Source organism: Morchella importuna (genome assembly GCF_003444635.1).
Source record: "Morchella importuna strain M04M26 chromosome Unknown Morimp01GS004, whole genome shotgun sequence".
Classification (NCBI taxonomy): domain Eukaryota; kingdom Fungi; phylum Ascomycota; class Pezizomycetes; order Pezizales; family Morchellaceae; genus Morchella; species Morchella importuna.
Genome location: NW_025763401.1, coordinates 984,829 through 1,006,841, shown reverse-complemented (window position 1 = coordinate 1,006,841; position 22,013 = coordinate 984,829). Strand labels below are relative to the sequence as shown.

The 22,013-nt window shown below is 47.6% G+C and overlaps 9 protein-coding genes across 9 annotated transcripts; 6 read left to right on the top strand and 3 right to left on the bottom strand.

The window, feature by feature from the left end:
* Positions 1 to 650: 650 nt before the first annotated feature.
* On the top strand, positions 651 to 4,011 carry LAJ45_02413 (uncharacterized protein; the record flags this gene model as incomplete). Its single annotated transcript, XM_046112004.1, has 7 exons — positions 651 to 727; positions 794 to 1,888; positions 2,308 to 2,434; positions 2,625 to 3,005; positions 3,080 to 3,252; positions 3,334 to 3,494; positions 3,551 to 4,011. The coding sequence occupies 7 exons, from the start codon at positions 651 to 653 to the stop codon at positions 4,009 to 4,011; spliced, it is 2,475 nt and encodes an 824-aa protein (XP_045974904.1).
* A 311-nt stretch (positions 4,012 to 4,322) lies between these two features.
* Positions 4,323 to 4,834, bottom strand: LAJ45_02412 (uncharacterized protein; the record flags this gene model as incomplete). The annotated part of the gene is made up of 4 exons (XM_046112003.1): positions 4,323 to 4,378; positions 4,456 to 4,488; positions 4,559 to 4,665; positions 4,749 to 4,834. 4 exons carry the CDS (start codon positions 4,832 to 4,834, stop codon positions 4,323 to 4,325), a joined length of 282 nt encoding a protein of 93 aa, XP_045974903.1.
* Positions 4,835 to 5,215: 381 nt separating this feature from the next.
* On the top strand, positions 5,216 to 5,894 carry LAJ45_02411 (uncharacterized protein; the record flags this gene model as incomplete). The annotated part of the gene is made up of 5 exons (XM_046112002.1): positions 5,216 to 5,290; positions 5,383 to 5,397; positions 5,470 to 5,606; positions 5,693 to 5,755; positions 5,831 to 5,894. 5 exons carry the CDS (start codon positions 5,216 to 5,218, stop codon positions 5,892 to 5,894), a joined length of 354 nt encoding a protein of 117 aa, XP_045974902.1.
* A 524-nt stretch (positions 5,895 to 6,418) lies between these two features.
* LAJ45_02410 (uncharacterized protein) lies at positions 6,419 to 8,378 on the bottom strand (the record flags this gene model as incomplete). Its single annotated transcript, XM_046112001.1, has 7 exons — positions 6,419 to 6,747; positions 6,807 to 6,942; positions 7,004 to 7,235; positions 7,297 to 7,714; positions 7,772 to 8,047; positions 8,112 to 8,249; positions 8,306 to 8,378. 7 exons carry the CDS (start codon positions 8,376 to 8,378, stop codon positions 6,419 to 6,421), a joined length of 1,602 nt encoding a protein of 533 aa, XP_045974901.1.
* Positions 8,379 to 10,723: 2,345 nt separating this feature from the next.
* LAJ45_02409 (uncharacterized protein) lies at positions 10,724 to 11,545 on the top strand (the record flags this gene model as incomplete). Its single annotated transcript, XM_046112000.1, has 2 exons — positions 10,724 to 10,913; positions 10,971 to 11,545. The coding sequence occupies 2 exons, from the start codon at positions 10,724 to 10,726 to the stop codon at positions 11,543 to 11,545; spliced, it is 765 nt and encodes a 254-aa protein (XP_045974900.1).
* Positions 11,546 to 12,436: 891 nt separating this feature from the next.
* LAJ45_02408 (uncharacterized protein) lies at positions 12,437 to 14,603 on the top strand (the record flags this gene model as incomplete). Its single annotated transcript, XM_046111999.1, has 5 exons — positions 12,437 to 13,019; positions 13,078 to 13,493; positions 13,550 to 13,891; positions 13,945 to 14,477; positions 14,528 to 14,603. The coding sequence occupies 5 exons, from the start codon at positions 12,437 to 12,439 to the stop codon at positions 14,601 to 14,603; spliced, it is 1,950 nt and encodes a 649-aa protein (XP_045974899.1).
* A 577-nt stretch (positions 14,604 to 15,180) lies between these two features.
* LAJ45_02407 (uncharacterized protein) lies at positions 15,181 to 16,623 on the top strand (the record flags this gene model as incomplete). Its single annotated transcript, XM_046111998.1, has 4 exons — positions 15,181 to 15,304; positions 15,374 to 15,914; positions 15,972 to 16,242; positions 16,297 to 16,623. 4 exons carry the CDS (start codon positions 15,181 to 15,183, stop codon positions 16,621 to 16,623), a joined length of 1,263 nt encoding a protein of 420 aa, XP_045974898.1.
* A 398-nt stretch (positions 16,624 to 17,021) lies between these two features.
* On the bottom strand, positions 17,022 to 18,099 carry LAJ45_02406 (uncharacterized protein; the record flags this gene model as incomplete). The annotated part of the gene is made up of 2 exons (XM_046111997.1): positions 17,022 to 17,921; positions 17,992 to 18,099. 2 exons carry the CDS (start codon positions 18,097 to 18,099, stop codon positions 17,022 to 17,024), a joined length of 1,008 nt encoding a protein of 335 aa, XP_045974897.1.
* Positions 18,100 to 20,602: 2,503 nt separating this feature from the next.
* LAJ45_02405 (uncharacterized protein) lies at positions 20,603 to 21,779 on the top strand (the record flags this gene model as incomplete). The annotated part of the gene is made up of 3 exons (XM_046111996.1): positions 20,603 to 20,930; positions 20,996 to 21,375; positions 21,513 to 21,779. 3 exons carry the CDS (start codon positions 20,603 to 20,605, stop codon positions 21,777 to 21,779), a joined length of 975 nt encoding a protein of 324 aa, XP_045974896.1.
* Positions 21,780 to 22,013: the final 234 nt, after the last annotated feature.

The following is a 22,013-nucleotide window of genomic DNA, read 5'->3' as shown; positions in this document are numbered from 1 at the left end:
CCACCATGTGCCCTGATTCGACCACTCCAACGTCAATAACAGCCGTTTTCTCAGGGCCCGACTGATCTTTAGTCTTGGATCCCCTAGGCTATGTGTGTACAACGCGTAACATTTGCCGCCCACCCATTGTCCTCATCTCCACTCGCGTCCTGGGAGGATACTCACAGCTATCTGCTTCTAACCCCAGACCGCGCAGCTGAAGGTCGCTTCAGCTGTACGGATTGGGGAGTGATGTTTCCTGCATGTTTCTAAATACACGTGTGGCCTGGCTTGTAGAATTGCACTCTCAACAGCCCGGATTAACTGTGCAGATCACAGCGTGCTTGCAGGCGATCATGAGATGGATATATATTGGTTACTTTCCTCCCCCCAAATAAATTTAATTCTTTCTACATCCTCATTCTACATCCATTGCAATTGACTTGCTTGTTCGCTGGGAATCTTTCCCTTTAGTATTTTTTTTTCCTTTCCTTTCTCTTTTCCAGCTGTGCTGTGATAATTTCGATTCTTTTACGCCCTTTTTATTTATTTTCCTTTCTCGTTTTTTATTTTCCTTCTGTGATAATTCTTGGGTACCGGTTTACCTCCAGCTTCTTAATTCTTACCATAATCAACAAACCAAAAGAAAAAGAGAACATCCAGCATCCAATATGCAGTCCTTCATCTTCTTCATGCTCCTGCTCTCATCAACAGCCTTCGCCGGCCCCATCGGCAGATACCCCCTCCAGTAAGTTCTTCGTTCCATAACCTCACTACTAGATATCAGAACACCTACTAACACCCACCCCCATAGCAAGCGTCACGAAGGCCACGACGACCCAGCCCCAAGCCCAACAATTTCAACTCCAGCCTCAGATGGAGTGTCCGTCACCGGGGCCTTCTTCAACCCGCCGCCAACCAACGCTCCCCCAACCGATGGCTTCAGAAGAATCGCAACCGTTACAAAGCCTCGCACATTCGGGTTCATCGAGGACGGTGTCCAGACCGCAGTACCCGCCGCAGCCTCCGTAGGGCCCAGGGACGTAGACACATATGCCACCACCACCGTACCTGCTGGAGAATATGCACCGACTGCTGTGGCGGAGGAGGAAGGTGTCGTCGAGGCGGTTAGCGCTCCTGCATATACTGCCGCGGAAGTGACAAACTCGCCGGCCGCTACTGCTACTGCTGTTACAGGATCATCAACCGCCGCAGCGTCAACAGACAACAAGGCCCTCGCCCTCGCGCAGAACAAATTCTATGCCACGCTCACCGCCTCCTCTAGCTGCGACCCCAAGGACCCCAACGTGCTCAACGCATGCATCAATGGCGCCTATGCGCAGTGCAACTCCGCCGGGAGCTACGTGATGTACACGCAGTGCGGCAAACCCCTCGGTTGTTTTGCGCTCCCGCTCGAGAATGGGCCTGGCATTAGTGTTGCTTGTACTAGCGCTGATGACGCCGCGTTTAGGATGGGATTGAAGAGCGGGAGTGAGCTTGAGGAGATGCTCGGCGGCGGTGGGAGCGCAAGTAGCTCGGTGGCGCCGAGTACGGTTAGGAGCACGGTGACGGTGACGTCCACGTCGATGAGGACGGCTACGAGTACGGCTGCGGTGGTGACTTCGTCGGTGTCGGCGCCGGCTACTACTACTGCGGTTGTGGCGCCGACGTCGAGTGCTAGTGCTGTGGTGCCGACGACGACGGCGAGCTCGAGCGCTGCGGTGCCGACTACCACGGCTGCTGCTTCTTCTTCTTCCTCCTCGAGCAGTACAAGCTCGACTCCTGCTCCTACTACTACGCAGGCGCCGGTGACTACTTCGTCTCCTGCGCCTGCGCCGACACCGACTTCGACAACTGCTCCGCCGAACAATCAGGCGCCAGTCGTGACGGCGATTCCGATTGGGGAGAGGTATGTCACCAGTGCGGGTGTGGTGATCACTACTACTATCTATCAATAAGTAGATATATGCTATATTGTTTATTTCCTTTGTCTGCTTGTATTATTTTGATTATTTGGGGGGTTATAGGCGGGAAAAAGGTGTTGTCTGTATGTTACTGTTTTGAGTGTTTCGAGTCCAATCTACAGCTTCTCAGTAGAGGAATGGAATGTGGACTCGGCCGATATCTGTCTGCCAATGTAAATACCTGTATTTTTTAAAAAAAAACGTCAGCCTATAAAAGCATCTATATCATTTTGCAAGTTTTCTGTAGCAAATTCAAGCCTAGTAACCTCTATCAGAATCATGTAGTGTTACACTGTATTACCACAACTAGATACGGCTTTCTATCTGCTGTGCCCGCATTCCGAACGGGCATATTAAATTCCAGCGGTATCCGAGATTTGAGTTTCTCGGCCGATACCCTCTGGAAAGGCACCGAATTCGCTCCCATTGGTCTCTTTGGGCCCACACACGCTCTGTGGCCGGGTCAGCGTCGTGCTGGGGTTGACTTTGAGGTTTGCGGTTGAATTAGTAACCTCGGGCAGCTGCTTCATAAGCTTTCGTAACCGCCCCACCGCACGTGACCCGCGCACCCACGAGAACTGCGAATTGCGTGTCCTTCTATAGAACCTCAATTGTAAGGCGTATAATAGGAGTATATAAGTATATATTCCCTTCTCATGTAGTAGACCTTCTCCCAGCCAGATATCTCTTCAAAGCCAAGAGATCCAGTCCCTCAAAATTGCACGACTCGCCCCCCCACCGCCGCAACACCGCCCGCAGAAGGGTTCTTATTCTGTCCGCTCCGTAGCTGTCCTGTTACTGCTCCTGATCGTGCCTGTGTATCTCGGCGTGACGCTCTCTGCGGATAACTCGACGACAGCAGAAGTGGCTTCGCAGCTGTTTAGGAGGATTGGTGGACTTGTTGGAGGATTAGTTGGATTTGCAGGTGCTACTAGAGGTGCTGCTTCGCTTTCACCAGCGGTTTCTGTGTCTACGACGGCTACGATGAGTGCTGAGGCTTCAACGGCGGCGGATGCGTCGGCGAAGAAGTTGACGCCGGTGTATTTTGTGTCGCATGGTGGGGTGAGTAGATCTAGTAAATGTGATAGCTGGAGTGATATGAGTGAACGAGTGCTGACTGTGAGAAATGACAACAGCCAAATGTAATGTTCGAGACCGAACACCCCGCGTTTGGAAAGCTCCAGGCAATTGGCAAAGAGATCACGCAGAAGGTGAAGCCAAAGGCCGTCGTTGTGTTTTCGGCGCATTGGCAGGCGGGGCGCAGCTCGGTCGAGGTGAATACTGCAGAGTTTACAGATCTGATCTATGAGTTCGTACAACCTACCAAGATAGCCTCTATATGTGCAACTTTTATGAGTATTCTACTAATATAGTGATCCTGCACATATAGCTACTACGGCTTCCCGAGCCACTACTACAAAGTAAAGTACCCCAACGTCGGGTCCAAGGAGCTCGGAGAGAAGATTATCAGCCTGCTGAAAGACGCTGGAATCTCTGCGGAGGCCACAAAGCGTGGTCTTGACCATGGTGTTTTCGCGCCTTTCACTTGCAGTGAGTACCACTAACCCTACCATCTACAAATGCGACAATACTGATACAACTGCTAGTGTTCCACCCCGAAGACAACCCACTGGGCGTTCCCCTAGTCCAGGTCTCCCTCTTCGGGAACGAAGACCCCAACAAGCACTACGAGCTCGGCAAGGCCGTGTCCAAGCTGCGCGCCGAGGGCATCGTAGTCATCGGCTCTGGCATGGCCGTCCACAACCTCCGCGACCTCAGACTTGCAATGATGTCCCCGGGCGCGCTCGAGTACTCCAAAACGTTCGATGCGGCGCTCAAGGACACCGTGGTCAACGTGGGGTCGGGCGAGGAGCGTAAGACGAAGCTGGCGGAGGTGATGAAGAGGAGTGATGCCAGGAAGGCGCATCCGACTTTTGAGCATCTGCTGCCGATCCATATTGCCTCGGGTGCGGCGGGTGATGATAAGGCGACGCAGCTGTGGACCATGCCCGAGGGGAGTATGAGTTGGGCGCAGTATCGCTTTGGGGAGGTGTCGTTGGTAGCTTAGGATTAGAGTTTGGGGGAGTTGGGGTTTGTAGTTATTAGTAATTGCTTTCTTTGCTTTGTGTGCTGTACTGTAAGCAGGTAGTATTTAGTAAATTCCAAGTTTTTACATAGTCCATATCCTTGGTTTTCTTGCATTTTGGCGTTCCCGTGAGTATTGGCTCTGTTCTTCTAGATCCTCGAATCGAGATGTGATTATTGCGCTCTGTAAAAATATGTACTTTGATATCCTTATTTCTCATACAGAATATCCTCCACAAAACCACACAAAAAGAATAACCAGTCCCTGCCGAAGTGAAGTACGTGTTGGGTATTCTATGATGACTTGGCCAAGTTTGTGATCTTCTCCTCAATTTGCTTGTCGGTCAATCCTAAATCCCCGCGCCATATTAGCATATACCCAATTGCAGGCACTCAAAGTAGGTAATGGAGAAAGGGAGTAACAAACCAGTGAGCGACTCCTGCTTCTCAACTCCGAACTCTACAAATCCCCCCACACATATATTAGCAATCCACCCACTCCACTCCGCAGGGTAAATGATCCAACGCACCATATCTCGCAAACACTTTCGGCTCAATACCCATAGCTTCCCTGATCAGGATGGGTGTGTTTGGGTTGTGCTTCTTCATGACCGGGTACGACTTCTGGAGGAAAGACCTGTCGACAGCAATTCCAGTCAGCATCATCAATTCATGGTTGAGAAGGATGAGGAGGGGAAGTGAAGGGAAGAGGGAACAAACCGGACAGCGGCACTGTGCTCGCCAGTCTGGCAGAACAAGAACCGGAGCTCCTTGAGCTGATTTGTGAAAGCGTAGCGGGCGGCCATTTGGGATGTGCTGTGCGGCGAGAGATTAGATATGGTGCTGGTGGAGGGAGTGGTTCCGCGCCCGGATGGCTGAGTTACTATTGCTGTGGCTGGTGGGGTGTTTGGTGGGGTGTTTGGGATGTTTGTCAGCCGGCGCCGATACTGAGTAAAAGACAGCCCGTGGCGTTTTTTCTCATCAGCCACCCCGCGATTCGACGTTGAGTTGGGTCGTGTGTGTGTGGTTAGGTGTAGTTATCCCCGAATTCCGAAAGACCCCCAGGATACGACAACTGAGTAGCTGCTTTGCTTTCTTTTCCATCTCCACTCTTGAATTTTCTCTCTTTCAGTATCTTCTCTGAACAAACCACAACCCCCGGAACTTCGTGAAGAAACCAACACAATATGTCGCAAGCAGCTGCTCAGACGGCTACAAAGGCCATGAATCCTGCATTCAACCCCAGGACCGTTCACTTCTGGGTATGCATTCACTATCTCACTTCCTCGTTGCTACTGCTGGGCTATCAATTATCTCGCAACAGAGCGACTAACATTGCGTGCGTTTCCTACAGGCTCCCATCCTCAAGGTATAAAAAAAATCCACAGCTCCCTCCCCGCCGCCAAGCTTCACAATACTAACCAGCGTAAAAAAAACACAGTGGGGACTGGTTATCGCTGGAATTGGTGACTTCTACAGACCCGTTGAGAGTCTTTCCGTTACTCAGAACGCGGCCCTTACTGCGACCGGCACTATCTGGACTAGGTGGTGCTTGATCATTTCCCCCAGGAACATCCCGTATGTGTCATCCATCCCTCTGGTCACGTGGGGCTGCTGCGGCGACAGTGATAAGATTGAATGCTGATTTGTGGTGGTGGTTGTAGGTTGGCGGCGGTGAATTTCTTTTTGGCAGGTGTGGGGTCGGTTCAGTTGGGGAGAATCTTTTTGTGAGTTTGCCTCTTTTCTTTCCCTTTGCCTTATCTTGTGTTTGGGTGGATGCTGATTGATGATTGGGCATATAGGCACAACCAGAGCTTGAAGAAGAACAGCCCGATCCTGAGCAAGCTTGAGGAGGTTAAGAAATGATCCCTACATATGCTGAGTTGTGTGGGGTTGTATGTATAGCTTTTCTTCGAGGTTGTGCTCTCCTACGGTAAATGGCGATATATATGTAGTCAGATCTTTGCATGAAACTGTTGATGCCGGGAATTGATTTTGTTTGCTCTTTTTAGACGTCTAGGTTAGGGTTTAGAGTGTATATTGTGACTGGGAACTTGATTGGGTTGTATTTCTTTCGGGGATCAAGCTTGTCAACAGTCCGAAGGTTATCGTGAAAGGACTCTTCCCATAATGCGGAGTCCTGTTAGAGTGGGAGGTTTAATGGGGTGAGCCAATTGAGCTTTTATGATATCAAAGGCCGCATGAGTGCATCCTGGCATCTGAAATCGACAAAATCGGCAATAATTCTAGTATTCTATTCTATGATAGTAGAAGCGCTCAATCCGCATAACAACATAAACGAACAAACTCAAAGAGACCCGAGAGTCTAAATGAAACAGACATTACAAAAGGAGCGATCATGGCATCAAAAAAAAAAAAAGAAACAATGTCTAGATCGTCTCAGAAGAGCCATCAATATACTCGCGATGCTCCGCCTTTGACTCGGTCTTGGTCAAATCGCTCGCTCTCCTTTCGGCATCAGGAATGACCAATAATTCACCATGCTTTCCGTGGCGCAGTGGCTCTTGCGCTGCAATGCGGACAGTGTCCCAGATGCTCTTGCTTTTCTTGAAGATGTTGTCCATCTCTTCGAGGGAGCGGTACGCAGTCTCAGGGTAGAACCAGTAGAGGCAGGGGATGATAGCGGCGTTGATCACAGCGAAGATTATGTAGGTGCGGTACTGGATGTTTGCGAAGGCAACAGGAGTAATCATTACCACTGGTGTGTATGTTACGTTAGATCTATCATGCGCATTTAGTGGGGAGGTATGAACATACCCATGAAATTGAAGATCCAGTTGGCGCTAGTAGAGAGGGAATTGGCCCTGGCACGGATACGTAGAGGCGTGACCTCTGCTGGATATAGCCATGCCATTCCAAGCCAGCCAACGGCAAAGAAAGTATTGAAGACGAACTATGCAATATACGTCAGCACTCATATCTAGGTACCCGACGAGGGGAAGGAATCAACGAACCAAGAAAATCGCAGCAACAATTCCAGTGGCGCCTCCTCCGATACTGGTCATGATGGCAAGAATTGCCATGGAGGCACTCATACCCGCTGTACTCCACAGTAATAGCTTTCTTCGCCCAACTTTCTCAATGATAAAGACAGAGATCCATGATGCCAAGAAGTATTCAGTCCCATTGCAGGCCGCTAGGATTCTTGCGAGTAGTGGTTCAAGATGGATGTATTGCTCGTATATACTTAAGATTGCTTTTTTCAGCCATACAGTTCATTTATGAGCTTTAGGAATTGGGTGCTTACGTTGCTGCATAGTATGTGATCAAATTGATACCTGAGATCTGCTGGAACACCTGAATCATATATCCTAGGACCACGCGGTGGAAATTACGGTTCTCGTCCATGGTGAATAGATCCTTAAATGTAGCGGCAGCAGTTTCTTCAAGAGCTGTTTTGATCTCTGCTAGCTCGCCCATGACTTGGGGGTCATCGGCCGGGACGTCGTCAAGGGCTGTCAAGACCTCTAAAGCTTCGGTCTCACGTCCTTTCAACAATAGCCAACGTGGTGACCCGGGGAGAGGCAGGATGAATATGACGATAACTAATGCAAAAACAATTTGGAACGCGATTGGAAATCGCCAGGAGATCTCCGAGGGCTCTAAAAACGAGAAACCAAAGTCGATCCAATACGATATCATAATTCCACCAGTTACCAGAGCACCTATTCACACGCATGTTACTACAATTCTCTGGAAAAACACTCAGATTCTAAGCATACCTTCAATCATAAGAAGCCTTCCACGGTCGTGAGATTTCGAGCATTCTGATTGCCATACAGGGACGGTAGCAGTGTTGAGGCCATTTCCAAATCCTGTCACGAGCCGTCCAGTAATAAAGTGACCCAAAGAATACGCAGTAGTTTGGAGGATAGCTCCAATGACCATGATCATCGCCCCAGTGAAAAGCGTCTTCCTTCGACCAAGCTTATCTCCAAGATAGAGACAAGCCAATGCGCCGCAGAAACACCCGATGTTGTACATGGAGATCGCAACGCCTAGAGTACACGCCCAAGCCATTAATGCTATTTAATTTATGAGCTCAAGTCATGGATAGAATACCTTGAACCTCTGCATTTCGCGATCTTACATGTGCAGGAAGACTCTCAGAGGTGTCCATCTCGGGGAATACTTTGGTAAAGCTCTTGAGGGTCAAGAGTCCACCCATGACTCCTTGATCATACCCAAACAAGAGGAAATCTTTGGGGTAATTAGCATCAATACTATGTTCGGAGAAAGTTCATATAAATACGGACCTATTCCAGCTATAATACTAATTGCATAGTTGAGTTTAGGTCCTCTAAGGCCAAAAAACCTTTTTCCAAACATCTTAAGACCTAGACAGAGCTACTTTTTCTCGGGGGCGGCTTGCACAGTATGTGAACACAAGGTTTCAGTGTTCCCCAACGATGAGGATCTGTTCAAATAGGACTTCCTTCCAGTCCTACCTATTTATATAAGCTATCATGTAGGTGGCCATGAATTCTGTGTTCTTATGGAAGACTAAAATGCCAAACCATGCTTAGCCCGAGATTCCCCCGCAATCCTGACCCGGGAGAGGCGTCATAAAACAGCGAGATCTTATAGAAACGCACATAAGATACGTTTTTGTGGAGAAGTGATTACTTCGAATGTTTTATCCATGGAGGCGCATACAAGAAACTCCATGGCGGCCCGTTGTTGCAGGGTATGTACCTGCATAAGATTTGCGGGGAAAAGTTTCAAAATGAGGAATAGCTTTGCCGGCGGAGAGCCTGATCAGGTAAACCGAACTCACCAAGTTTCTTCGCCACTCGGAGATCTGCAGCCTTATGACGAAATAAACCGCACCCCCCATCCGCGGTTGCTGGATAAATGGCTAAATGGAATAGACGCTTACTTCAATACTACGCGCTTATTTCAAGATTGTGCCCTCTGTTGTTGGGAGGGGGGGGGGGGGGAAGAGGCAGCTTGACAGAGAGAAATATCTTGCAATTAACATACTGAGTGATGTGCCATCTTCGATCTAAATATCTAGACTTATCCTGGATTGATTTTACTTTCGGGTAGATAGGCTACCTACATGTACGCGGGGTCTGTCTTGACACGAAATTGCGGGGATTCCATGCAGTGCTTGATCTTGAGAATCTACCCCACAGTTCAATTAGTTCACTTCGGGAATAGAGGTTAAAGTTACGGGCGACTATAGCTGCGCGATGATGCCAATATTTCTCCCCATAACCTCGGCCGGACTTCATTGCGGGCAAAATCTACGAAGGAGAAATCTTGAATCTCTAATAGCACAACTAGAATGCCAAGGTATCAGGGATCCTAGCTTTTCGCCGCTTCAGTCAAACCAGAACATTCGGAAACACCTTTCTAACTTGGAATAAGAATATACAAGACAGCATAATCCTAGACTATGGGCATACCAACAGGTCATTTGCTGTGGAAATGGAATGACTATGGCTTCTTGCTGCTACATTCCCGTGTCCTTGGCCATGGTCAAACCAGCAATATCGTGGGCTGGTACGATGCGGGGAATTTATGTCCACTTACTAGATAACTTACCTGATTCCCCAGAAAAGGAAACGGCTGCGATGCAGATATCGGAGAACATAACCCCGAAGGTTTACATTAACCAACACGTTGCTGGCTGTTTTCTGTATTCTCTAGAGTCTTGTTCTAACTGATCACAAAATGACGATCAATCAAACTCGACGTAGACTAAAGACAAGACAGACGATGTATTGGTGACGATGAACTACGGATACAGGAAGACTAATCTAGTGTGTAGCTTCTCTCTTACGTTGCTTCTTGCCTAGACACCTTTTCCTTAGCCACTTATTCAGCCACATGTTAAGCCTTATCATACGCCACGTGCTACAACGTGCAAGTTTTTGCTGGTAATGAGAGGACTATGCCCCTTACGCACAAAGATTGGCGTTTGGTTACTAAACAAGCATACATCTGCACTGGTGGGGAGAAGTAACGGCTGACCGAGTACCTGCGTGTAGTATAATGCTATACATCATAGAGCGTATGCATGACCAAAGTTCTTTATGCAAACATCTCATTCAAAGACCTAAGCTACGTGTATCAAGCGCCCATTCACGATCTGAAAAGTAAATGACCTAGCCCGAAAGTTTATTTGAATAAACTTAAAAAAGAAGTTAATTCTGATGTTCGGGTAGTTTTCAGTGACTTGAATTCAGTTTTCTTTGATATTGCTCTAGAATTTGGGGTGAATATTACCATACTCAGCTCAATGAGGTAAATAATTAATAAATCAAATAGTTCATGCTGTTTGGTCCAGCCTTCTTGACTTCCGCCGTTCATTCCTATTGGTTACCACCAACTTCATGCGTTCTTCATAGAATATCACTCGATAGGCGCATTGCAGGGTATTCCTATAAGCTGCAGATCCAAATAATAGTCACAGTATATCCAGGAACCAATAGAAGTTGATACCTCTTTCATATTTGTAGGTGTTTCGTCTTGGTCTCATCTCGATCACGACCGATCTACGCCTAGGATCAAATAAGTTCAATTCCTTACATGACGTCAACACTATTCCAGAGAATCACAGAAATCGTTCAGCTCAATTAACCAACCCTTAAAATATCAAAGTCCTCGGTCTTTTTCTCTTATCACATTACATACCGTCCATACAAATCACTTTAATAAAACATAATATGCCTTTCAATCTCGTCTGTCCTTCCTCCCGCGGTCTCTCCCTAGCACTGAGCCGTCGTCTCCTTCAGACCTCCCCTTATCCTCTGGTTGCTACTGCAAGGAAAGATACCGATGCTGTTAAATCAAGCATCCTAGAAGGATTGGATGTTGACGAGAATCGTGTCACTGTATTGAAAGTCGATGTTACTGGTTTGTTGTTCGATCCCTTGGATCAAGGGGAGCACCTTGCTAACACGCAGCATCAAGACGAATCATTACTATCCGATGCTGCATCCGAGATTTCGAAAAGGTTCCCCGAAGACCACATTCAATATGCCTTCTCAACATGTGGAATACTACACCCAGAACGCTCCCCAGCCGATTTGAAAAAAGAACTTATCATGGAAACACTATATACGAACATACTAGGACCGCTCCTAGTCCTTAAGCACTTCTCCCCTTTCCTCCCTACAAAGAAAACGTCCTCTGGTTCGGATGCTCCTTCGGTTTGGTCAAACATGGCTGCCCGGGTTGGATCTACAGCCGACAATCGTTTGGGCGGTTGGTATTCCTACCGCGCTACCAAGGCGGGTGTGAATTCAATCACAAAAACGTTTGACATACACCTTTCGCGTGTGTCAGGGGACAAGGCATTCTGTGTCAGTTTGCATCCAGGAACGGTGAAGACAGAACTGAGCAGAGAATTCTGGGGAAGTGTGAATAATGACAAGTTGTTTTCTCCGGAGAGAGCAGCAGAGAGGCTGGTGGGTGTTGTGTCAGGACTAAAGCTAGATCAGAGGGGTTTGTTTTGGGACTGGGAAGGAAAGAAAATCGAATGGTAAAGACTGATAATATTGTAAAAAATGTTACTTGCTTCAACGAGTCTGGTGCTAGACTTCGTGAGAATATACACATAAGGGGTGTCGCATGGCTCTCTGCAGTAGGATCAGGAATTAGACAACGGTTCATCCATGAAGATCCCTAGTTCAATCTGTCATGCACACAACCACATGTGCCTAGACATTGTGTGATCTATGCATAGGTGTATACGGATAAAGACATAATCCGAAGAAGGAGTATGGAGAATGGAGCATGTCTCTACTAAGGAATGGTTATTGGATGATGAGTAAAGGCGATATGAATTTGGTAGATCTTGCTTTTGCTTATTCTTAGGGCTGATGGCGCGCTGTTTATGAAAGGCTCTATATTCTTGGGTTTTGTGGATCGGCCTGCAGGGCGGCATCGATGAGGCAATAGCCCCTTATCAAATGCAAGTAATCTTACTCTACAGAAGTAAGGAGCCCATCCTCAATTCTTATCTACATGTATTTATGTAGTTTTTGGTTTCCCTTCGCTGTTTGCAGTGATGGAATTTCTCATCTTCAGAAGCTTCCTCTGCAGCTACTTTCCCTAGGACGCCGCGTTGGTTGCTGCAGCAACCAGTTGGAAACACGACAGAACCCGGCCCGTTTCATTCCCCGCTCAGCTCCAACTGTGTAAAGTGGAAGTGAGTGAGAGAGTGTGAGCGAGGGAGAGTAACTGGTGAGCCTGCGTGTGTGTAGGTACATGTGTGTATGCATCTACTACTGGCCTTCATCATCCACACGTACACATCATCATCGTCCTCTAATAACACCCTCTCGTCGTCTCTCCCTGCCATCCCTTCTTCCGAATACCTATCATCAAATACGATTGCCCACCAGAGCTCCTTTCCATAGGCTGCTCAATTCACGATGGACGTCCCCTCCTCTACCCCGCGACGTCTTCCCCCCAGAAATCCCCCACAACAAAACTCCCCATCCGCACCTAAACACATCGCGGATATCTTCCCACCTACGCAGCCAGCCCCTTTACACATCCGCTCATCTCACAATGAGAACTGGGATCCTCAACCAACTAATCAGGAGTTCACCCCCGGAACTCCAGTTGGTGGAAATTCACTGAGCGAGATATTCGATAGATCGCTGCAGCTCAGCCCCACACCATCCAGCAAACCCCAAGCTACTCCGTCGAAAAGGCAGCTGCAGGCTATCCGCGAAGACAATAATGCAAACAACACCAATAATACCGGCGATAATAGTATCATAAAGTTGGAGGACCCAGGTGCCCAGAGGAGGCATAATAAGGAAAATGCTCCGCCGAAGGATGCTGCTCCCCTGCAGCCACAGCGCACTGGAGGGAATACTGGTGGATTACATAGGAGTTATGCGCAGAGGAGTGGAAGATCCTATGATCCATTTAGGGACATGACTCTCGATGAGATTGAAAAGCTATCGAAGCCGCAGGTAAAGAGATTGAAAGATGTTGCGCATCTATGTGTGTTGCCCTGTAACTCTTCCAGCTCACACCACTTCGTTCTGATTATTCATTTTAGATTTTTACGACTACTACTATAACCTCGTAACCTACGTTCATACCCGACGAAGTCGTACAGAGGATTGGAAGGAAGCTCATAAGAATCTCACCCCTGAGGAACACAAGACTTCATGGACTCGGTTTGCTGGCCGAGAGCGCGTTGCACTAAGGAAGCGTCGCACTAGATTGCGGAAGGGAGATTTCCAGGTTTTGACGCAGGTCGGCCAGGGCGGATATGGCCAGGTATTCCTGGCTGAGCATAAGGAAACTAAGGAAGTGTGCGCACTGAAGGTTATGAGTAAGAAGCTGTTGTTTAAGCTGGATGAGATCAGGCATGTCTTGACAGAAAGAGATATCTTGACTGCGGCAAAAAGTGACTGGCTTGTAAAGTTGCTGTATGCATTCCAGGACGATCAGAGCATATATCTTGCAATGGTAACCACCGCCTTATCACATGGGGAGAGGGCATTGGATTCTGACGAATTAAACAGGAATACGTACCTGGTGGTGATTTTAGAACTTTACTCAACAATACAGGAGTTTTGCATTTCAACCATGCCAGGTTTTACATTGCAGAGATGTTTGCTTCCGTCAACGCCCTACATGATTTGGGGTACATTCACCGCGATCTCAAACCCGAGAATTTCCTTATCGATTCATCTGGGCATATCAAACTCACCGATTTTGGTCTGAGTGCGGGGAAGCTGAGCCCTCACAGGATGGAAAGTATGAAGATGAGGTTAGATCAGGTGAAGGATATGGACATCCCTGCAAGGTCAACGCTAGAGAGGCGGAGGGCGTATAGGACTCTCAGAGATAGCGACAAGAATTACGTTAGTAATCTCTTTCGTTTCTCGCGACGTGGAACTGATTTCGGGTATCATAGGCAAAATCCGTAGTAGGGTCCCCAGATTATATGGCACCAGAAGTGCTTCGGGGCACGGAAGAATATGATTTCACTGTCGACTATTGGTCACTCGGGTGTATGCTCTATGAAGCACTGGCCGGATACCCACCATTCGCCGGAGCGACGGTCGAAGAAACGTGGCATAATCTCAAACACTGGAAGAAAGTTCTGCACAAGCCGGAATATGAGAATCCGAACTACTATCTTTCGAAACGTACTTGGGATCTGATAATCCATCTTGTTGCAGCACGAGAATCCCGGTTCCAGGATTTCAAATCCGTCCAAGCACATGCATATTTCTCAGAGGTGAACTGGGCCGATCTTCGTGGGAAAGAGCCACCGTTTGTGCCGGAACTCGACAGTGAGACCGATGCAGGCTACTTTGACGACTTTAGCAATGAGGCCGATATGGCCAAGTACAAAGAAGTGCATGATAAGCAGACAGCGCTTGAAAATATGGAAGAGAGAAAAGATGCGATGAGCAAAGTTGCGTTTGTTGGGTTTACCTTCAAGTATGTGTTCTTCTCTTTCTTCAATCAACCCTGGTTGCTGACAGATGTAGACACAAAAAACCGAACCTCAACAGCTTTGTGGATTATGCAGACGAAGGAGATGGACAGTTCGGAACCATCTTCTAAAGCTTATGATATAACGGGTGACGGGAGTAATGGATGACAGGTACAAAAAAAAAAGGCGCGTTTCGGCATTACATAGCTATAGGGTTTTAATTCATAGGTCTTGGGCTTGGGTTTAGAGGGTTACTGGCTGGCTGTTTTATTCTTTTTATTCTTATTATTCCTTTTATCCCCTTACTAACTATTTACTTTTCGATACCAATTTTTCTTGATCCTTTTTAATACTGCGCGTTTGCATTGACTACCGGGGATTAGCGCATACATGATCGAGGATAATAGTTGTTATCACTATACATAGCAGATTGTTTGTTCTATTCCTCCTCCTGGATCGAGGAGTACATATTATTTTGTAAGATAGAGAATAAAAGGAAAGTGGATGTGCCATTGTGACCGAGTGACAGGTGGTGATGCGGATGAGTCATGCGGGGTTCTGGTCTGCGTTGCAGGGACTCTTCCCACCACCCCTCAAACAGGCATCTCTGATTGACCCCACTACACTCGACTCACTGTCAGCTCTCTCTCCCCCGTTCACTCATTTTGACTCTTCGCCACAACAAACCCAAGGAAAAAAACACCAACAATGGCAGCAAGCACCGCAGCAGAAAAGATCGAACTGATCACTCGAGGCCTCCAAGAAGTCCTCAAACTCAACATCATTGAGGATGTAATTATAAAAGAAAACAGGCCTCTTAAGATCTACTGGGGTTAGTATACTAGTTCTGCGCCCACCATTCACCTCTCCACCAAGGGACTAAACCCTCATGATCTCATAGGAACTGCACCCACCGGGCGCCCTCACTGCGGCTACTTTGTTCCCATGGTCAAACTCGCCCACTTCCTACAAGCCGGCTGCGAAGTCAAAGTACTCCTCGCCGACATCCATGCCTTCCTCGACAACCTCAAAGCGCCGCTGGACCTCGTCGCCCACCGCGCAAAGTACTACGAGTACATCATCAAAGCGCTTCTGACGGCGATCGGTGTTCCCATCGACAAGCTCGTCTTCGTTCTCGGCTCATCCTACCAGGTGACGCCAAAGTACAACATGGACCTATTGCGCATGACGACCGTCGTCTCCGAGCACGACGCCAAGAAGGCTGGCGCGGAGGTTGTGAAGCAGGTGGAGAGCCCGCTGCTCAGTGGGCTGATCTACCCATTGATGCAGGCGCTGGATGAGGAGCATTTGGATGTGGATGCGCAGTTTGGTGGCGTGGACCAGAGGAAGATCTTTACATTGGCAGCAGAGCAGCTACCTGGTGTTGGGTTCAAGGTGCGAGCGCATTTGATGAATCCTATGGTTCCTGGATTGGCTGGAGGGTAAGTGAAAGACTTTGTTTTGTGCGCGCGCCAGAATGTATGCTAATTGGACCGTAGAAAGATGTCAGCGTCAGACGCAAACTCAAAGATCGACCTTCTCGACCCGCCAGATGTCGTCAAGTCTAAGCTGAAGAAGGCTCAGTGCGCGCCCCGTGAGGTTGAAGGCAACGGAGTTTACAGCTTCGTTGAGTACGTCCTCTTCCCCATCTCAGAGCTCGCCCACCCAGAGGGTAAGGGCAGCTTTGTCGTCAACCGTGACGAGAAATGGGGCGGCCCTGTCACCTACAACAACACCGAGGAGTTGAAGGCGGACTACCTTGAAGATAAGGTACTTACCATCCCCCCACCAATAAAGAATTATGCATGGTACTGACGAGAATAGCTCTCCCCAATGGATCTGAAAAACGGAGTTCAGGAAGCGTTGAACGCCATCCTAGCGCCGATCCAAGCTGCGTACCAAGCCGATGCAGAGTGGCAGAAGATTGCGGACCTTGCCTACCCATCTGAGGGCCTCAAGAAGGGAAAGAAGAAGGAGAAGAAGATTGGCACAGGATACGTTGCTAAGGACAAAAAGAACGCCACTGTGGCAGAGCAGGTTGCCGATGGCGTGATCAAGGCGCAGAATGCAGTTCCAGAGGCATTGGGAACTGATGCTAAGGATGCGCTGGACAAGTTGAATCTGAGCGAAGAGACGGGGAAGAAGGAGTAAGACTAGAAAGTTTGGAGTTTAAAATATATTTTTTCGGTTCTGGTTTTTATTTCTTTTTGACTATTGGATTCAAGGTTCCTTGCTGCTGGTGGTTGGCGCGCTAGGGTCAGAGAGGATAGATAATGTAAATACCTTTCTCAGCGCCATCTAAGTGGTTGGCTTTAGCGGGGACAAAAAATGCCAGACGGCTGGCCGAGGCGTGAATTTCTTAAAACTGCCGATACCACAGTTCAGTTGACCCAAACAAGTTTGCAAATAATTTCTGTGCAAAGGCCAAGATTCCACTTAATCATTGATAGCGAGTGATAGTGTGTGGAGTTTTATTAAAACATTTATCATATCATATTAATCGTACTAAACCCTACATGTATTGTATACATCAAACCTAGAGCCCGCCTCTAAACAAGCAACATATGTTCCAACTCCTTCATATATCTCCCACCTACAATCTCGATACTCTTCAATATCTTATCAATCTCCGCGGCCTCCTCATCCGTCACCTCAACCTTCTTCATATTCTCTTCAACCCTCGTGTCCTTCACCGCCCCAAACAACGGAATAATCACTGGTTTGTCCCCACGGCCACTTTGGTGCTTGATCCATGCCAGGGCCAACTGACTCGCCGTCACACCCTTCCTGTCCGCAATCTCCTTTACAGCGTCAACAAGCTGTAAGTTCTTCTCAAAGTTCCCTGGCTGGAAACGGTCAAAGTGTTTCCTGTACTCGCCGTCTGGGATGTCGGCATTGCTCCTGATCTGCCCTGTCAAGAACCCACGCCCAAGGGGCGAGTAGCCAACGATTGGGATTCCCAGTTCAGCACAAGCCTCTGCAACGCCGTTGTATAAGATCTCGGTAGACCACAGAGAAAATTCTACTTCAACAGCCGCAATGGGATGAACCGCATGAGCACGGCGGATGGTGGCCGCACTTGACTCTGAGAGTCCAATTCCGCCGATGGTCCCGTCCTTGACGTACTCTGCAAGTGCAGCGATGGTGGTCTCAATGGGTGTGTCTTTGTCGACACGGGCACACTCGAAGATATCAATCTTCTTCTTTCCGTCGAGGGCGGCGACAGATGCCTCGACACTACGTTTTATACCGGCTGGAGAGCCATCAGGTTTGAAAGTTACGAAATTGAAGCCGCCCTTTACCGAGAGGAGGACCTTGTCGGCGTCTTCGGGGTATTGCGTGAAGTAGCGGGCAAGGAGGGAGAGATTGTCGGTAGGCTTGAGGGGGGCAGTGTTCTGGCCGTAGAATTCAGCGGAGTTCCAGAGGTTTGCGCCGTGGGCGAGAGCGGCCTGAGTAGAGTGGATTAGTATCTTTGGGTCAAGGGTAATGAGATAATTGGTTTGAGAAAATGGGAATTACCTTCATGGCGCGGAAAGCATCTTCGTCGGGGGTCTGGTAGGGGCGCCAGGTGAACCCCATGAGGCCATAGGCAGTATCGGCAATTTCTTTACCAAGAATTGAAGGCATTTTTGATATAGCTATTCGGGAAGGGTTCGTTGATAATGTTATGAATATATGACTACAATTGTAGTTGTTATAAAGCTGAAGAATGAATTGCAAGCTGGCTGGCGATGCTAACTGATGATGAAATTGAAATATCTAGACAGCAGGAGGACTCTTATACCATTTCCTTAGTCCATAGCATGGTTTCTTTAAGCATCCGTTACTTCCAGAAGACCCAGCGAGATCCTTGGAAAGCTCCCTTAACGGATTCAGGAGTTTGCGATTCCTCCGTCGACTAGACATCCAGCGGGCATCAGATTAGCCCGAGCTCTGATGCGGCCTATGGCGCAAGGCGTTAGACGCGGAATTTTCGGAGTTAAGGATGGCCTGCGTTAATGATCGTGTGTGGAGATCTGATAAGATAACGATAGCTGCTGACAAGGGTCTGATAACCCTGTAGATGCCAACCCAGTTTCTCTTTGACGGAATTAAGAGTAGGTTTATCTATCGTGATCTGCATGGTGTGTGTGGTTATATCGAGGAGAAACTTCCAGGTGTTGGCTCCTGAGTTCTGCGTATAGATTAACGGAAGTCAACATTGGATTCCGCTCCCATGAACTGATCAGGCTTAAGTCCAGGTACTTAACTCCACCCTGCCACATGGAGCCAACTTTTGAGTGGCTACTCATTGGCTTTCGACCGAGAGACCCGGAGTGATAATGAAATCAGAAATTATTGTGAGACATTGGTTATAGAACTAGGAGCGCCTGTGTGACCTGGGGAGAATTTCACTGGAGAAATCGATATGACATGCAATCATGTGGGATGCCACGCCTCCTTCAACCAGATGATTCGAGAGAAAAGGAGGAGGAAGCGAAAAGAGAGATTTGTAAATGATTGGCTCGAGCGCATGATCACTCAAATTTTTCAGATCGTATTCCGTGAAGAAGTCTACGTTTTACAAGTGCAATTCAGCCCCATACAAATCAATACTTAGCTAAGGTAAAAGAAAAGAGTAAAGGTTTGAATACCTGGGCAGGTGGTGATTTTGGGGATAGAATGCCCTGATATGATGCGTTACGCATGGATACGTGGATTAAAATAATGAATGGATGTTCTTCCATTTACCTACACTAAGATACTGCCAGCAGGAGTAATCTATACACATTTACTCAAAGGAAGATCCGTGGGGACACGAGCACCTTGACAAATTCGAAGGCGGGAATCCGACCCATAGCATATAGGGCCAAATGTGTACCAACTGCGGGTGTAAACCATCGTGCATTCCCCACTCTAAGATAGATACAAAACCATAGCCTTGCAAAGTTTATTCTTCGACCACGACCTACCGACCTACACGTTCGTTTAAAGATACTAAGTGGTTTCCAGGCTCGTCTTTATATAATTATCCATATTTCTATCTTCTGGAGTAAACCTATAGAAACGGCTCCGGATGACATTATTGATATATTATGGTATGAGCTTGTTCCCATCCCCAATATTGTATGCCTATTACATCACAACCGCTAGCTCCCTTCATTAACCATCACCATATTAGAGTGGTCCTAGAATGATCGTCCATTCTATAGGCCCGCCAGACCAGATAGATGGACGCTTTTACCTACATTCAAATCCTGGGCTCACTAATTCATGGTACTTCGAGCCCTTCACTACCTGCCCTTGAAAGGCACGCAATGCTAACTTTCGTGGAAAATTATTCAGGGTCATCAAACCACCTCTACAAGTCTCGCGGAAGTGCAGGAGGGACCAGAATCTCTTTCACTAGTAGCACAGAGAGTTAAACACAAGCTCCAGAAACGGTCCGATCTAGTTTATTCAGGAGATTCTTTTATCCAGGAATATTCCTCAAGGAACCTCTGGCCTAGGAACAGGAATTATATGTATTCTCGATATAATGAGCTTTCTTGCTTATTTACCAGCCATCCAGGATGAGGATGGCTATTTAGAAAGAGGCATACATTTTTATCAACACCCCCCTAGATTTACGACTCTTTTAATAACACCAGGCTAGCTAGGAGGGCCACGTTTACCCACAATCGAAGCGCGATCGACCCTAGATGGAATAAAGATACATACCCGATTGCCTTTCCACATATACGAAAAAGAACAGAAATATCAAGTTGTTTGATGAAACTTGTCTGTAGCAAAGTCTTTTGTCAATAAATATTTAGGGTTGTGGAGGATGTCGAATGCAATCATGATCTCTCACTCGATCATATGACTTGGGGAAGCGGTGATTAAGGGACATTATTTGACTACTATTATATATCCTAGAGAGCAGTAAAGTTGATTTTTATATTCCGTAACCCTAATAGAACAGCGACAGTATATAGATAAGTAGCCGTGAATATGTTGCTATCCTCTCCTCTGTGTCACGTATAATTCCGAGATGTCTTCCCCGGTGGACCTATATAATACCTGAATAGAGACTAGATGGCACATCCCTTCGTTTTGTTCGCTACTCCTCCTCTTTAGTAATTAGCGCTTAGAATAAAAAGAACTAGAAATGAGCCCCGAAACTTCCACAATCCTCAGCATTCTGGAAAGTTACCGCCTCCACCTGCCTGACGGGACTCCCGACCGCGGCTGTGAAGCACACGCTAAATTCGCGCCACTGATTCAACGAAAAGTAGATTCAGGCGGTCCCATCACCATGGTTTTCCCTGGATTCCCGTTCAAGTCTCCAGATGCGAAGACAAAGGTGCTAGGAGTGCTACCGGACATGGCAGAAGAGGTTGCGTTGACGTACCTGCATGGGATGTGTGAGGAAATCAGTGATTGCTATAAAGGAGGCGTAGAGCTGATCATTGTATCGGATGGGCTTGTGTATAGTGGTAATCAAGACCGTTCCATACGTTAGCATCCGAGAGAGTGGATTGAGTGTATTAACCGTGCCTAGATATTCTTGGTGTTCCGGACAGCACTGTATGGGCCTATGGACAGGCTGTGAGGAAGATCGTTCGGGATAAGGGCTTTGGTGATCTACTCAAGTTTGCACGACTGCATACCATGCTTGATGCGTGGTTTGAGGAGGAGGAGCTCACAGAGGAGGCATATCTTGCGAATGCAGTCCGGCTGCGTAAAGAGCTTGATGTCATGGTTCCAGCTCCAGACGACGCGGGGGAGGACGTTGTGCAGTATCTGGCCAGTAACGAGGATGCGAGGACAACGTATGATGTGTACCTCAATAACATTCTTGAGCATGACCTTGTAAATGTACACAGCAGTCAGTCAAACCAGAAGATGGCTGTAGCTGACAGAATGATTCTGCGTGGAAAGGTGCGTACATGAAGATATCGAATCGTATACTCTCACATAGTCTCGTTCTCAGACTGTTTTGTCGTGCTTCGTCAACACAGGCTGGGAACGAGACTAACATACTACATATATAATACATGTATTAACCACAGACTTAGGCATACGCTACGGCTATAGGAAGCATCTTTTCAGACTGCATCCGCCTCTCGATCCATGCAAGCTCGGGAAGCAACAAATTCTCAATCAGTCTGTTCCCCGATCGTAGCTCAACTCTGACACCATGGCACGCAGCTGTCGGCTTCGATCTAGATGAGTCGGTCATCGCCGGGCCTCGAGAGCTTTTCGATGCGAATCCAAAATACGAACTAGTAAGGCATAACACAATCCCTTACTACTACCGCGAGAAGTCGAACCATGAAACTTAACCAAGGATGACTACCAGAGGAAGAATTTCAATGACTTCCTTATGCGGTTTTTTCTTACTTTGCTTTCCGGTTTACTTGCTTAGCTAGAACTGTTCGTTTGTTTACTCCTCATCTATGGTTTACTATTGCGTTCTGATTGCTTGATTTGGTATAAACTGCTTATCATGGTGAAACGTTTCATGACTTCTCGAGCAATATATTTATTTCATTGGTCTTGGTTAGGATTTTGGATGC